The sequence below is a fragment of the Sinocyclocheilus anshuiensis genome, unplaced genomic scaffold (genome assembly GCF_001515605.1).
Source record: "Sinocyclocheilus anshuiensis isolate Anshui unplaced genomic scaffold, SAMN03320099.WGS_v1.1 scaffold3192, whole genome shotgun sequence".
Lineage (NCBI taxonomy): Eukaryota > Metazoa > Chordata > Actinopteri > Cypriniformes > Cyprinidae > Sinocyclocheilus > Sinocyclocheilus anshuiensis.
Genome location: NW_015548376.1, coordinates 80,226 through 93,937, shown reverse-complemented (window position 1 = coordinate 93,937; position 13,712 = coordinate 80,226). Strand labels below are relative to the sequence as shown.

Below are 13,712 nucleotides of genomic sequence, written 5' to 3'. Positions count from 1 at the left end.
ATCTCGAAGACCGGAGGCGGCGGAGGGGGAGAGGTCGTCGCCCGGGGCCTGGCTCGCGTCTTCCGCTGCGGGTGCTGCACCCAGGGTGGTGGTGTCCTGGTGCCGGACTGAAGGACATCTGGAAAGATCGCGTCCTGGGTGCACCGGGCCTGTGCAGAGAAACACACGGAGTAGAGGTGGTGGGAGAGTTAGCAGCGGATCGCGGATCTGCTTCTCCACGGCCTCCAGCTCGAACGTATCCTCACCTGCACTCAAAGGTAGACACACATCCGCCATTAAAGCAAGTAACAGTGAGTAAAACAATGGTAATGTGTGTGAATAGAGTATTAGCAATGTAAGCGAGATTAGCGGCAACCACGCTGGCAATGCTAACGGGCTATAAGTTAATAGCCGACTTGGGAAATCAAAATAAAACTAGTACATAGTAGTAGATAACAAGGCGCTCTGATTGTTTTTGTTGTAGAATACGATAGGGGATATATTCACATGTTATAGAAACGGAAATGATGGTGTATAAAATTGATTTTAAGATTTAAGAATTAACTTGACGGAGCTCAAACTCAAAACACACAGCAGCAACAAACAGGAAGTGACGTCTTCCAAATCATAAAATTCACCATTATTTATTAATGTAATTTACTAATACATTATTCAAATCTAAAGTAAAAAAAGATTTTTCAAATTTGCAAATAAAGATTATTGGAGTATTTTGTTACAAGAAAATATTATTTCAGTTTCTGCCTCAAAATGTCATGTTTTTTGTTTTGTAATTATTTGTGAAATTTACTAGCAATTTCTGAGTGAAATTTGTTTCAAAGCTTTATTTGTCAGTGTATAGTATTATTGGATCTAATAGATCTAAGCTAACATGAACAGTTGTATCTTTATTAACTAAAATCTAACAGTTTTACTTAATGCATTAACTAATATTAACTAATGGGACCTTATTGTAAAGTATTACCAACAAATCATATTCAATTTGTATATTTCATGGTAGTATGTCTAGAATACAGAAACAATTGTTTTCTGCAAAAAATTGCTTTTAACATTCAAATCATAAAATTCACCATCGATGATCTTTTCCTCTGGCAGTCCAGTGGAATGCAACCTGATCTCCTTGAGGACGAAAACCCAGAAATGAATGATATAGGTGAAGATGCACATTTACTAATGGACTCTAATGGCTTGTCTATGCCTGATATGGAAGGCCATTTAACACAAGGTGATGAAGGTAAGGACATTTCTCAATCGGTCCTCTTTCACGCCGTGCTTTTCTTTCAATCAGTCAGACTCTCCTCAGATGCAAAGGAAAGAAAGACAAGTTTACGTGTAAACATTGTGGAAAAGCGTTCTCTCAACCCAGCACTCTCCTCTTGCATCAAAAACTTCATAACAGGGAGAGGCTTCATACCTGTACACTGTGCGGTAAACGATTTAGTCAGGTGTCTAGTCTCAAAAGACACCGTAGCATCCACAGAGGAGAAACATCATTCAGATGCATGCAGTTCGCAGGTCAAAGTAACCTCAAAAAACATGTGACTGTTCACACAGGTGAAAAACCTTATGGCTGTAACCTTTGTGGGAAAGGGTTCTTCAAACCTCAAAACACATATGAGGATCCACACACGTGAGAAGCCTTTTGGTTGCGATCGATGTGGATGGATTTACATTTTGGTGAAACACCAACGACCGTTCTAGACTTCACAAGGTAGACAATTCTCACATTGGTACCTACCGTTCATTTAAACATGAAATTACATGGATTTTAACACTACTGTGCTCTTGTGGCTGATTACGTTGGAAAGGAAGATGCACTGGTGCACATTATTCCAAATAATAAATAAGAAGTCTTTTATCAAGTGTAATAATGGTTTCTTTTTCTGGTGGTCAACATCAACTCCTTCCTATAAACCATCTGGTTCCATTCTGAAATGGACATTTTTGATTAAAATCAAGTCATTTTTTTTCTGTTTTACTGAGAAATACATCAGATTTCTGAAGTAAACTGAGTTGCAGTCAGCATTTCATGTTGACTAACTTTTCTTAGCTATGTTACAATGTACAGTAATATTAGCCTTTAACCATTTTGATTATCTCAAATATTATCTCTACATAATTTTGATTATCTACATTAGTAACTGTATTCTTAAGCATTAGTAAAGTTATACCCATGTGTTCTTTTATGTTCAGCAAAACAATAATGCACGACCCATAAAGCAATATTGTTATATTTAATATAATCGTCATACATGTTAAAATGTATAAAAAGAAAAACAGATCAATCTATAAATCACAAGAAACTGCCTCTTTTCATAAAGCCAGTCATGTTGATGTGTATAGTATGACATAGTATAGTATGATGTGTACAGACTTTTGATTTTTATGATTTCAAATTGTCAGTGTAAGTTATAATACCATCACCATTTGTCTGTTTAAAAAAATCAATTCAATTGTCATCAATGGAGCTACAATCAGCTTAGGCTTACGGTGCTTTCGGGAAACGCAGCCCAGGTCAAATCAGATCCCAAACTGATTATCTTAGTTATATATATTAAATAATCAAGTATTAATATACCTTTATTAATCAATACAGGAATCAACTGCAAAAGGCAAAAGTCAAACCACAGACTCAGTGTTGATCATTTCAAAAATGCTTGGCAGGCGTGATAGAATAGAAGTGTGAAGGCAACTAATATAAAAAGGTTAGAAGCATAACACGTGGAAAAGCAGAAAGGCTCCCGCACTAACCCAAAAACTGATAGGTGGATCAAAAGGGCATCCAGCACTGTCGGCTGTGGCATTAGTGGAGGGAGTGGAAGTCATCGATATTGTTGTTGTAGCTGTAGTTGTAGCTGTAGTTGCTGTAGTCATGCTGTTTGTTGTAGAAGTGGTAGACATGGAGGTGTTGGGTGTGGTAGTAACAGCAGATGTTATTGATTTTAAGCATATGCCAACATTGCCAGCTCCGTCTACAGCAACCAGTTCCATTACTTCAGAACAACAAGAGGCGCTGTAGAATGCAAGAGTGACGTTTACACCTTCTTCCCCGATTATGGTTGTAGTGTTGAGGGTTCCAAGGCCCTGACGCAGAATCAAAGACATGATACCGGTCCCATTTCCATCAGTAAGGTTAGCTGAGAGCTCCCATGACGACAGGCTACAGTTGCCTGAGCAGTTAGCATTTACGCTAACAATCTCACAGACTGGAGAGGTGAAGTCTGTAATCTTGTGGAGGGGAAATTATTTCAGATATTAAAATATTACATAACATAAAAAAAATATATAGTATGTCAAAGATAACCAGGTCGAATATATTTACACTGGCATTTAAAAGTTTGGGGATAGTAGTTTTTTTTTTTTATAAAGATGTCTTAATATTAGCATTATAAATGTTTTAACTGTCGCTTTTAATCAATTTAATGTGTCCTTGCTGAATAAAAGTAATAATATATTTTTATTTATTTTAATCTTCTTGACCCCCAACTGTCAGGAATAAATAGTACATTTAAATCGTGAATTTTATATATATATATATATATATACATATAAATTTTCCTGGTTAAACATTACATAAAAAGAGAACAAATATAATTCTATTTTGTATTTTATTAATATTTTTTTATTTAATATTTTTAATACTAATTATACATTTCATTGCGTTTTTATGCATTTTTACATTTTTAACTGTCGCTTTTAATCAATTTAATGTGTCCTTGCTGAATAAAAGTAATAATATATTTTTATTTATTTTAATCTTCTTGACCCCCAACTGTCAGGAATAAATAGTACATTTAAATCGTGAATTTTATATATATATATATATATATACATATAAATTTTCCTGGTTAAACATTACATAAAAAGAGAACAAATATAATTCTATTTTGTATTTTATTAATATTTTTTTATTTAATATTTTTAATACTAATTATACATTTCATTGCGTTTTTATGCATTTTTATATTTATTCCAAAATAATAACTAAAGGCAGTAACAATTTGAACAATATTTTGGAAACAATTTACAATAAGGTTTCATTAGTTAACATAAGTTAACTACTTTAACATGAACTAAGAATGAATAATAATTCTACAGCATTTATTAATCTTAGTTAATATTAATTTCAACATTTACTAATGCATTATTAAAATCAAAAGTGTAACACTTTACAATAAGGTTCATTAGTTAACTACTTTAGTTAACATGAACTAAGAATGAACAATACTTCTACAGAATTTATTAATCTTAGTTTATGTTCATTTCAACATTTACTAATGCATTATTAAAATCAAAAGTTGCGTTTGTTAACACTAGTTTATGCACGGTTAACTAACATGAACTAACAATGAACAATAGTATTTGTATTAACTAATGTAAACAAAGATTAATAATAAACGCTGTAATAAATGTTCATGTTAGTTAACACATTAAATGACACCTTATTGTAAAATGTTACCAATGTGTTTTATTTGTGAACTGATGTTCAGCTGTTCTTTTTAATAGTCAACTTATTTTCGGGTCATCGTCATAAAAGCCCTGTAAACACTGCCACAGACACGAAGATATATCTCTCATTTCATCACGCTGCATGCTCATAAAAACTGACGCAGTCATCACGTTTTCAGACCATTTCAAGTTTTATTTTGACGTGACTCAAAGCAGTGGTATCTAAGCGGGAGAGTTGTTTACTTACTTTATATTTAGTCAATAAACGCCATCATTTTCTTCATTCAGGCCGAGAGCTCGCACGAAAACAAGAGGCGGGATTAATCACGAACCAATCACATTCAATCATAACCGATCATATCCAATTATAGCGCGACGGAGGCATTGCCTCCTCTCACGTGACTTTCCCCATTCATTCTCAATTACAACCCAGTAAAGTCAAGGCACGCTTTGGGGTCTCTGTTGTAAGTCTATGGACCGAAGGGAGGCAAGCCTCCGCTGTAACTTTACCTGCGTGTGTCGCTGTGGGACAGTGTTACTTTATAAAAACGAGTGACTTTTATACTTTTATTTGTCATATTTAGTCATATTTGCGATTTATGTTTGTAATATCGATTATTTTCTCATCTAGTTTTTTGAGGAGACACTGCCTCCCTTGCCTCCTCGGAGGAAACCCCCCGTATATATATATATATGTGTGTGTGTGTGTGTTTGTTTTGAACCACATGATTCATAAATAGGTAGTTTAGATAGATAGTTACCGGAGAAACAACTGTAAGCTTAAGAACAACATAGTTGAAATCACTTTTCGCTGATGTTTCTGCCTCAATGGTGAGAGTCACTTGAGTGCCTGAAGGAGTGTTTGGGGGTGCAGTGATAGTTACTGTGCTATTTGCACTATTCCCACTTCCAACGTACACGGTGCTGGGAAATACTGTGGCAAACCCATGGTCATTCCTGGCATTAATACTGAAGAGTACATCAGAGCTATTGTTCACCACTGTGAAAGGGATGCTCAGTGTCTTCCCAGGCTCCCACACCTCATCTGTCCGGGCCTAAGTGTATAAATAGAGAAAGAATAGTATGAGTATGGAAAAATGCATGCTGTTAATAGTTGTAAGTAAGGTGGTAAATGTGTATTTGTTGACTAATGTTAAAAAGCCTGATCTTACAGTAATAACCAGACTCGAAGCTCTGTGTTGAGTGATGGACTGCCTCTGAAAGCCACCATTTGATGACCGTGAAGAACTCCTCTCCCCCATCACACGGACAACAAATTCTCCTGCTGGGACACTGTTCATTGTGACTAAGAATTTCCCATCTGCAATCTTTTCTAGAGTTCCATTAATACTCTGGGATCCTGATGATTCCACAAGAGCCACCTCTGTGGGGGTAACCGTGTCCCCACCCATGATGGTGAGCAACAGTGTAACATTACTGTCTGTAGCAGGGAAAGAACAATAAAGAGAGTGAAAATACAAGAAGCTTAAAAAGTTGCTAATTGGTCTTATGTTCACTCACTTGCTGGGAGTCTGCCACTCAATACACTGTAGCCTGAATGAGCACCTTCGCTTAGCTCCACAAAGTTGAAGAGGAAGTCAATGTCACTTTGGCCTGGTAATTCAGTAAGTGAATGGCTCTTAGAGATGGTTCATGCAAAAATGATAATTCTGTCTTTGTTTTTATTCACCATCCTGTCGCTCTGAACCTCAAATTCCAACCTATAGGCTCACTGGAAAAATGTGCTTCTGACTTCATCAGTGGTCTCAAACTCGATTCCTGGAGGGCCACAGCTCTGCAGAGTTTAGCTCCAACTCACACCTGCTTGGAAGCTTCTAGTAATCCTGAAGACCTTGCTTAGCTGGATCAGGTGGGCTTGATTATGGTTGGAGCTAAACTGTGCAGAGCAATTGAGTTTGAGACCACTGGCCTAGATTTTTGTACATACACATGTAGTTTCCAGCTGAAATGAGCAGTAGTGGCAGTAAAACACCAACAACAATGCCGTTTCACACAAATTATGATTACGGGGCAGACTATCAATCGATAAAGACTTATTTTTTAGCAGTTCCGTGTACAATGCTATGTTGTGACATCAAAACACTTTTAATATAGTGCATGATTTGTAAACTAATAATTTTGACATTTGCATCACAGATGGCTTTTCTGAAGTAGTAAACATGCTCAGTAGCTCACCTGGTACAGCATTACAGTTGAAATGTGGAGTACTCGGGTACGACAAACACAAACCATGATGAAAGATTTGTAGAAGCATGCTACCATGGCTCGGTTGCTTCAACAAGTGCGGTTTTATCTCACATTTGCTTTTTTTTAACACTGTCAGTTAGGTGTAGGGTAGGGTTTAGTGTATAGGTGATATGTTATTTTTAAACACGACAGAGCATTAACCTGCAGTGATACAACAATCAGCATAATAAAACACTTCCAGACACGTTCATCTGTTTCAAATAAAACTCAACATGCTTTTAGTGCCACTTGACATTTTGCTTTTATGGTGTTGTTATATGTGCAAGAATCACCGTAATGTATGTTTTGCTGAACTGTCACCCCAGTCACATTTTCCCATGAGCCTGGGTTGTGAAAGTAAGTGGTGTCCAATGTAGTTTTGGACCCCATTGACATTTGGATTAAAAAAAAGCCAACACATTCAAAAATATCTTATTTTGTGATCCGCGGAAGAAAGAAAGTCAGACAGGTTTGGCTCAGCATGAGGGTGAGTAAACGATGACAGAATTTTCATTTTTGGGTGTACTACTAGTGCCTTGTGTACATTTGTAAATGAAAGAGATGTAAAACCAAAAAGTTACCAAGGACTTTGATGGTGTAGGGCTGTAATGAGCTAATGTTGATGTTCCAAAGGCCTACTTGATCAAGTATAGTCAGACGCACTGTGTAAAAGTTGCCAACATGCTCAACCAACCCTAGTTTTCCGTTTAATCCTTCATTGGTCTGAGAATCGCCTGTGGAGGTAAGTAATGCAATTCAAGATAACTGATAATATTATAACCCATATGCAATACCTGTCTCGGTATTTGTCTATACACCTGATGGGCTTGTGATGTTGAACACTAGAGAAGTGCCTGTAATATAGATAGTCATATTTTTCAGTGAGTCGTCCACAATGAAAGAGAAGGATTCTTCTTTTCCTGGGTTCCTTACGGCTTGGAAAACAGTTACCTGAAGACACATAATTAGATTTGGGATAATTCATCAATGAAAAACGTTAAGGATTCTTTGCCAGCCATGCGACGGAGAAATACATAATAACACAAATACTGCATTGTGTAAATGGTTTGAGATGATGATTTCATTACTAGAGAAGATGTGGAGGCATCCACTATAATTCTGGTGGCTTGAGGAAGTGTTGCTTTGGTAACTTCAATCGCCTGCCCTCCAGAGGCCAGCGCTAAATCCTCATAAAGCTGATTTGAGGGATTGGAGATCCTGGTGGAGTAATGCTGATTCTGTCCTTGATTCAGATCCTCACTCCTTCTCCGACGAGCACCAAGACCATTAGTCAACATGAAGTTCACCTATAAAAAGTAGAAGAGAAAATGTGACTTATTGACTGACTAAAGTTTGTGAAAATAGGAAAGAAAAGGTTTTTGGTTTTCAAGAAAATACTAGAACATAATGAGATTTTCCAGAAACATTTCTGAATTTTGAACATGCATATGAATAACATCCATATTAGTACTCACGGACAGGAGATGCTATCGGGTAATATAACTTAATGCTGTGTATTAATGTGTGATGCAGGCATGCAGCTTGTTTAATTGGCAAAATGTCCATAATATGAAAAGAAACTTGTAATACGTACTACAGACTTTGTGCTTTCAATCAGTGCCAACACAGTGCTTTTTAACTCTTTGTCCTTTGCATCCGCATCCGTGAAAACAAATATCTTAGTCTGGGGAGGTGAGCCAGTCAGAGCCAGCTGGAAAAATTACATAAATAAATAGATGTATGTTGTATAGGACACGAGTAGATTTAAATAATTAAAGCAACACACTCATTGATGTTCTCATACCCGGAGTCCTGAGAGGCAGAGCTCTGGTGTGTCTCCTCCACCATAGGGTTGAAGGGCATTAATCTGTAATTTGAACTCATCAGGATCTGTTGTTCTTATTAGTGGTCCAAAGTCTTTGGGAGTGTAAAAGGGTCAGTTATTAAATAATAATAATATCATGTTTCCAAGCATAATTAGTAGTTTTAAGTAATCTTGAGTTCAGATGTCTGTAATGTCTGTGAAGGTACACACATATTCTCAGTGAAATTAAGAAACAATTAATAAAAATGTCTCTAACCAGGGTCATTAAATGGCACCAGAATGTACTCTGACACAATGTCTCTCATTCTGTCTGTGGTGTCAGAAGTGACTCGTCGTACTTCATCAATGTCATCACCCATGCTGCCTGTGGTATCAATAGCAAAGCAAAGAACTGAACTCTGAGAGAATCCCATCAGTCTAAGAGCAAGTGACCCAAAAAGAGAAAAGAAATACATCTTAAATTCGTGTAAAAACTGGTTGCATTACATGTAAAACCCCACATTATTTTAATTCAACGACATTACATTATTGTGGCCTATGGTCAACAGTACTCAGCAATCTCTGAATAACAGATGTAGTGATTCATTCAATCAGCAGGCATGAAAAAAATCTTTTTAGTAGGCCAACCTCAAAAAGTTAGAGTCTCCCAGGAAACCTCTAATGTCCTCCAGTAGTTCTCTGGTCGCAGCAATAGCCACACCTGCAGCAGCCTCATGAAGGTCACCATGGCTGGATGAGTGTGTATCTTTATTGATTCCACCTCTAGGTTCTGATAAACTTGAAAAGTCTAAGAAATCTCCATGGCTACATTTCCCTGCAATATTCAAAACAGATTTATTAGTGTGAACCAACGTTATGCATTTGTTTCTTTGAATTAGGTGATAGTATGAATTCAGTACCAGTTGGCTTTTTCAATCCAAAGTATCCTGATGTCAGTTTTTTCTCATCCATGATGTCTTTCAGGATGTTGTCGCTACAGTTATCATCACAGTTTCTACAAGTAGGTCTGTCTCCTTTAAATATATAAATCCAATTAGAGTTGAACTGAACCAATATTTGTAATAATAATCAGAGTTGGGTAAATTTGTATGAATTGACTCCCTTTCAATTTAGGAAATGGAATTTGAATTGAATTGGTTACACCTCACAGAAAGTTTGAATTAGAAATACGAAAAGGGCAATTCAGTAAGAAATTCAATTCCATTATTCCCTGAATGACATTCCAGGATGTGTTATTCCGGGGTCCATAGATTTGTTCAACTATAAAGAAGTGTATACAAATGAAACACAAAATTCTATTGGTGACATTTCAAGCTTTATAATGCAATCCAGTATCTTGTAGCACAATTCAAATGTAAGATTTGAATCAGGATTGAAAAACATTCTTATTTATTACTTTTTATTTGTTATTCTTGAATTAAATTCTGAATAGTGTGCGACCTTGATATTAATGAACTGCTGATACAGACAGAAATGACTGTGTGGGATTGTTTTTTGGTTTTGTCAGAGTATTTTGCTTTGGGGCATGTTAAAAGTTTATACTTTTATACAAAAAAAATCCTGCTTTATACCAAAAATTCTCTGCCATTGTAGCCATCCCTCTGTGCACATCCCTGAGATATATGGAGCTTAAAATATGACAAAACTATTTGAATTTCAATTATTGACGTGTCATTTAACAAAACATATTAAATATTAAATTTTTATAAAATATTAAATATTAATAAATATTATGTAGCATTTAAGTTCTGAATTTGATTTTTTTTACTTGAATACCGAACATTTGAGATTTAGCACAATTAAAATTTTTATTTTATTTTTTTATTTTTTTTATTGTTTTATAGACATGCATTTTCAAACAGCGGATGTTTGGTTCTGAATTCTTAGACTGCAAATATCCAGTTTTTAAAAATACAGCTTCAAGTTTTCAAGATAAAGAGGAAATTCGGAACATCAAATTCAATATTCTAAAATTCAATACGCAGAAATTCAGATCGTACAGAAAGTAGGTCAGAGGTCATCCGCATGGAAGAGTAGATGGTCTCCGAAAAGTCGAACGAAGCATTTTGGCCAGTTAATACAGTGACCGGGAGGAGACATGTTCGGTTCACTTAGTTTTCGTGGAACTTGTGGGAACGTGATATGTTGTGGCCACAAGACAATGAGGGTTACATACATTAAACCAAGGCATACTATGTTAGCTTATAAGAATCCCACCATGAAATATTCCATGCAATAGCATTATTAGAATCTCTTAAAGTGTTTACATAAACATCAAAATCTTTCCTGAAAACAAACAAGGAGTTTTTTGAAAATGTACAGTTATGAATGTACTATTTGGCAAGAAATTATCAATTTAAATTAATAATAAATTTAAAGCGAGAAGGGTCTAGATTCAAAGGTGTAACCAAAAAATAAAATTTTTGGGTTATAGAGATGTTTGAATGTAAATATTTTTAACAAAATTGGAAAAATCAACCCAGAACACTTTACAATAAGCACAATCCCAAAATAAATTATTGAATGTTTCTTAAGAGTGACGACAAAAAGAACAATTGGGGGAAATACTATTATTAAATTGAGCAAGTTTGTAATTTAATGGGTAGCAATTGTAAACCGCTGGGTCAAAACAACCCAACCGCTGGGTCAAAACAACCCAATAGCTGGGGTCAAAACAACCCAACCGCTGGGTCAAAACAACCCAACCGCTGGGAATCCATATAGGCTTATAGTTGTTTGGGACGCAACTAACAGTGCATTATGGGTATTCTCTAGACATTGAGCATACATCAGTACACTCATTATTGCTGTGCATTGTGGGATTGAATGAGTGCACTTGATGTCCACTAAGATTTCGGACACCACTAAAAATGGCTGTCCCCTCAAATAGTGCCCTATTTGAGGGTATAGGGGGCGATTTCAGACACAGCCCTACTTTCTGTACGATATGAATTTCTGTGTTTTGAATGTTAGAATATTGGATTTGATGTTCTGAATTTCTTCTTCATCTTGAAAACTTGAAGCTGTATTTTTAAAAACTGGAATAAATGTTGTTGAGACATGTTATTCATCTAGCCTTTTTTTAGTGGATTTATAGTGGCTTTCCATTCAATGACTGATTAACTTACTAATCAATCATGTGGATTATACCTATCGAGACTGACTTCAATTAGTTTGAGATCAGTTCAGTCAGACCAGGGAATAATTTCAACAACTTGATTGAAAATGTACCATTAAAAACAGCTTTTTTGGTTTGACAAGTATGAAGACATGAAATGCATAAAACAGAAAAAGACATAATGCCACATAAAATTTTTGCCATACCTGCAATATTTTCTATTTGTCTATCAGGTCTGATCAGGTTGGAGTATGGAAATCGATTCCCCAGTTCTATCCAGTTGCTGTGACTGTAGAAATCCTGTAAAGTCATACAAGGAGGACAGTGACAAAAATTGTTGTGTTTACACATTTACAGTATAAATTAATCACACATAAATCTGGCTCAGAAATTACCCTCAATTTAAATTATAATTTAAAGCCATTATTGTGTTAAATGTGAAAAGTGTCAAATAGACATAACAAAAAATATCTTCAGATTTTTTTTTTTGAGCAAACTATCCCTTTAATTAGTGTTTTTATTAATATGGATTTTTATTTTCATTATTTATTTTAATATGGAAATATTAAATTAATTTTTTTTAATGAAATTATACTCTTTGCTTTAACGACAAAAACCTGATGAATGTCTTGAAATACATAATCTGAAAAATGTCTTGAGGTGTGGTAACCGTAGTATAAGCGGAATAATTGACTCCGTTACGTTGAATTATTAGAAAATAATGCACACCTGAGGTGTAACTCCGCTTCGCATTGTGGCCGCATCACCACCTCGGGTGTGCATTATTTTCTAATAATTCAACAGCCCGTCGTCAATTATTCCTTACATGCATAGCTAAATTAGGGCTGTCGATTTAATGTGTTAATCTAATTAATTAGTTATGGAAAATATCATATTGAAATTATTTTACATCCCCTTATCTAAACTGGTCTATCCCTTTTATCAATCGATTCTTATTGACTTGGTTGATTGGGTTCTGCTGCTTTGTTCAACCCTATTGTTTTTTTTTAATGTTTTGTCTCATTTTAAAAATAATTTCTGGATTACAATTAAATTGAAATTCTGCACATAAACATTTAAGATATTTTGAGGTGCAGGATTAAAATATTTGAATAATAATAATTCATTATTAACAATCTTATTAACAATATTAAATAATTAGATTGTTGCATTATTGTATCAGTTCTGTGATAATTGTGTACTGATGTCCTTGTGTACAAAAGTAAAAAGGCTCTTTGTAATGACACACCTGTATAGTGTGCAGAATCTCACCCAACCGCTCTCTTGCCGTTTCGTAGTTCTTCTCTTTTGCAGCAGTTTTAACAGCTGCGACACCATCTTTGATAAGCTTCCAGCCCTCCAAAAAACTCTCGTTATCGAAGTGGTATTCTGCATCCAACATGTGATATATATCAATCCTGGCATTACTATCACAAACTGTATTAATGGCTTGTTGGAAACCTTTAGCTGATGTAGGAGATGAGCAAGCTTCTGTCAGAGACTCAACTGTCAGTACGCTTGGCTGAAACAGAAAATACTCGATCTGTATTGTATACACACTGTATATATTAGTAAACTTCCATTAAAATAACAGATGGTGTGGGCAGACGTCAGCAGACTGACTTATGTCATGAACTTGCAAGTGCAAGAAAGTTTGTAAAAAAAAAATTCTAGCACAACCAGTATTAATCAAGGATTTGTTGACTTTTAATGCACCTTATTTTGAAATGTACAGAAATACGTGCTTTCATATGTGCTTTAGTTATGATTATTTACTTAAATTAAAATTAAATTAAATTTATGCATTTAGCAGATGCTTTTATCCAAAGCAACTTGCAGTGCATTCAGGCTATACATTTTTTACCAGTATGTGTGTTCCCTGGGAATTGAACCCACAACCTTTGCGCTGCTAACGCAATGCTCTACCACTGAGCCACAGCAACATTTACTTACTATTTATTATAATTTATAATAATAATATCACTGTATCGGTGCATTAAGTGTTTTCTTTATATGAGAGGAAAACGCTTATCATGTAAATAAACGTGTTGCGTTCACATTTTGGGCTCATATGCG

The 13,712-nt window shown here is 35.4% G+C and overlaps 2 protein-coding genes and 1 long non-coding RNA gene across 3 annotated transcripts; all 3 read right to left on the bottom strand.

Annotated features, from left to right (window-relative positions):
- Positions 1–2,800: 2,800 nt before the first annotated feature.
- Positions 2,801–7,922, bottom strand: LOC107656686 (uncharacterized; the record flags this gene model as incomplete). Its single annotated transcript, XM_016444626.1, has 8 exons — positions 2,801–2,872; positions 2,992–3,225; positions 5,208–5,501; positions 5,619–5,887; positions 5,968–6,060; positions 7,275–7,427; positions 7,512–7,644; positions 7,782–7,922. Coding segments are annotated over 8 exons (1,389 nt in total), but the record flags the coding sequence as incomplete, so codon positions are not given.
- A 14-nt stretch (positions 7,923–7,936) lies between these two features.
- Positions 7,937–8,563, bottom strand: LOC107656689 (uncharacterized). The gene is made up of 3 exons (XR_001630590.1): positions 8,498–8,563; positions 8,288–8,404; positions 7,937–8,000 (listed from the first exon to the last, which is right to left on the bottom strand). It is a non-coding gene; the product is annotated as an uncharacterized LOC107656689 (long non-coding RNA).
- Positions 8,564–8,769: 206 nt separating this feature from the next.
- Positions 8,770–13,038, bottom strand: LOC107656684 (von Willebrand factor A domain-containing protein 7-like). The gene is made up of 5 exons (XM_016444625.1): positions 12,886–13,038; positions 11,843–11,936; positions 9,418–9,531; positions 9,146–9,332; positions 8,770–8,935 (listed from the first exon to the last, which is right to left on the bottom strand). Exons 1-5 carry the CDS (start codon positions 13,036–13,038, stop codon positions 8,770–8,772), a joined length of 714 nt encoding a protein of 237 aa, XP_016300111.1.
- Between the last annotated feature and the right edge of the window lie 674 nt (positions 13,039–13,712).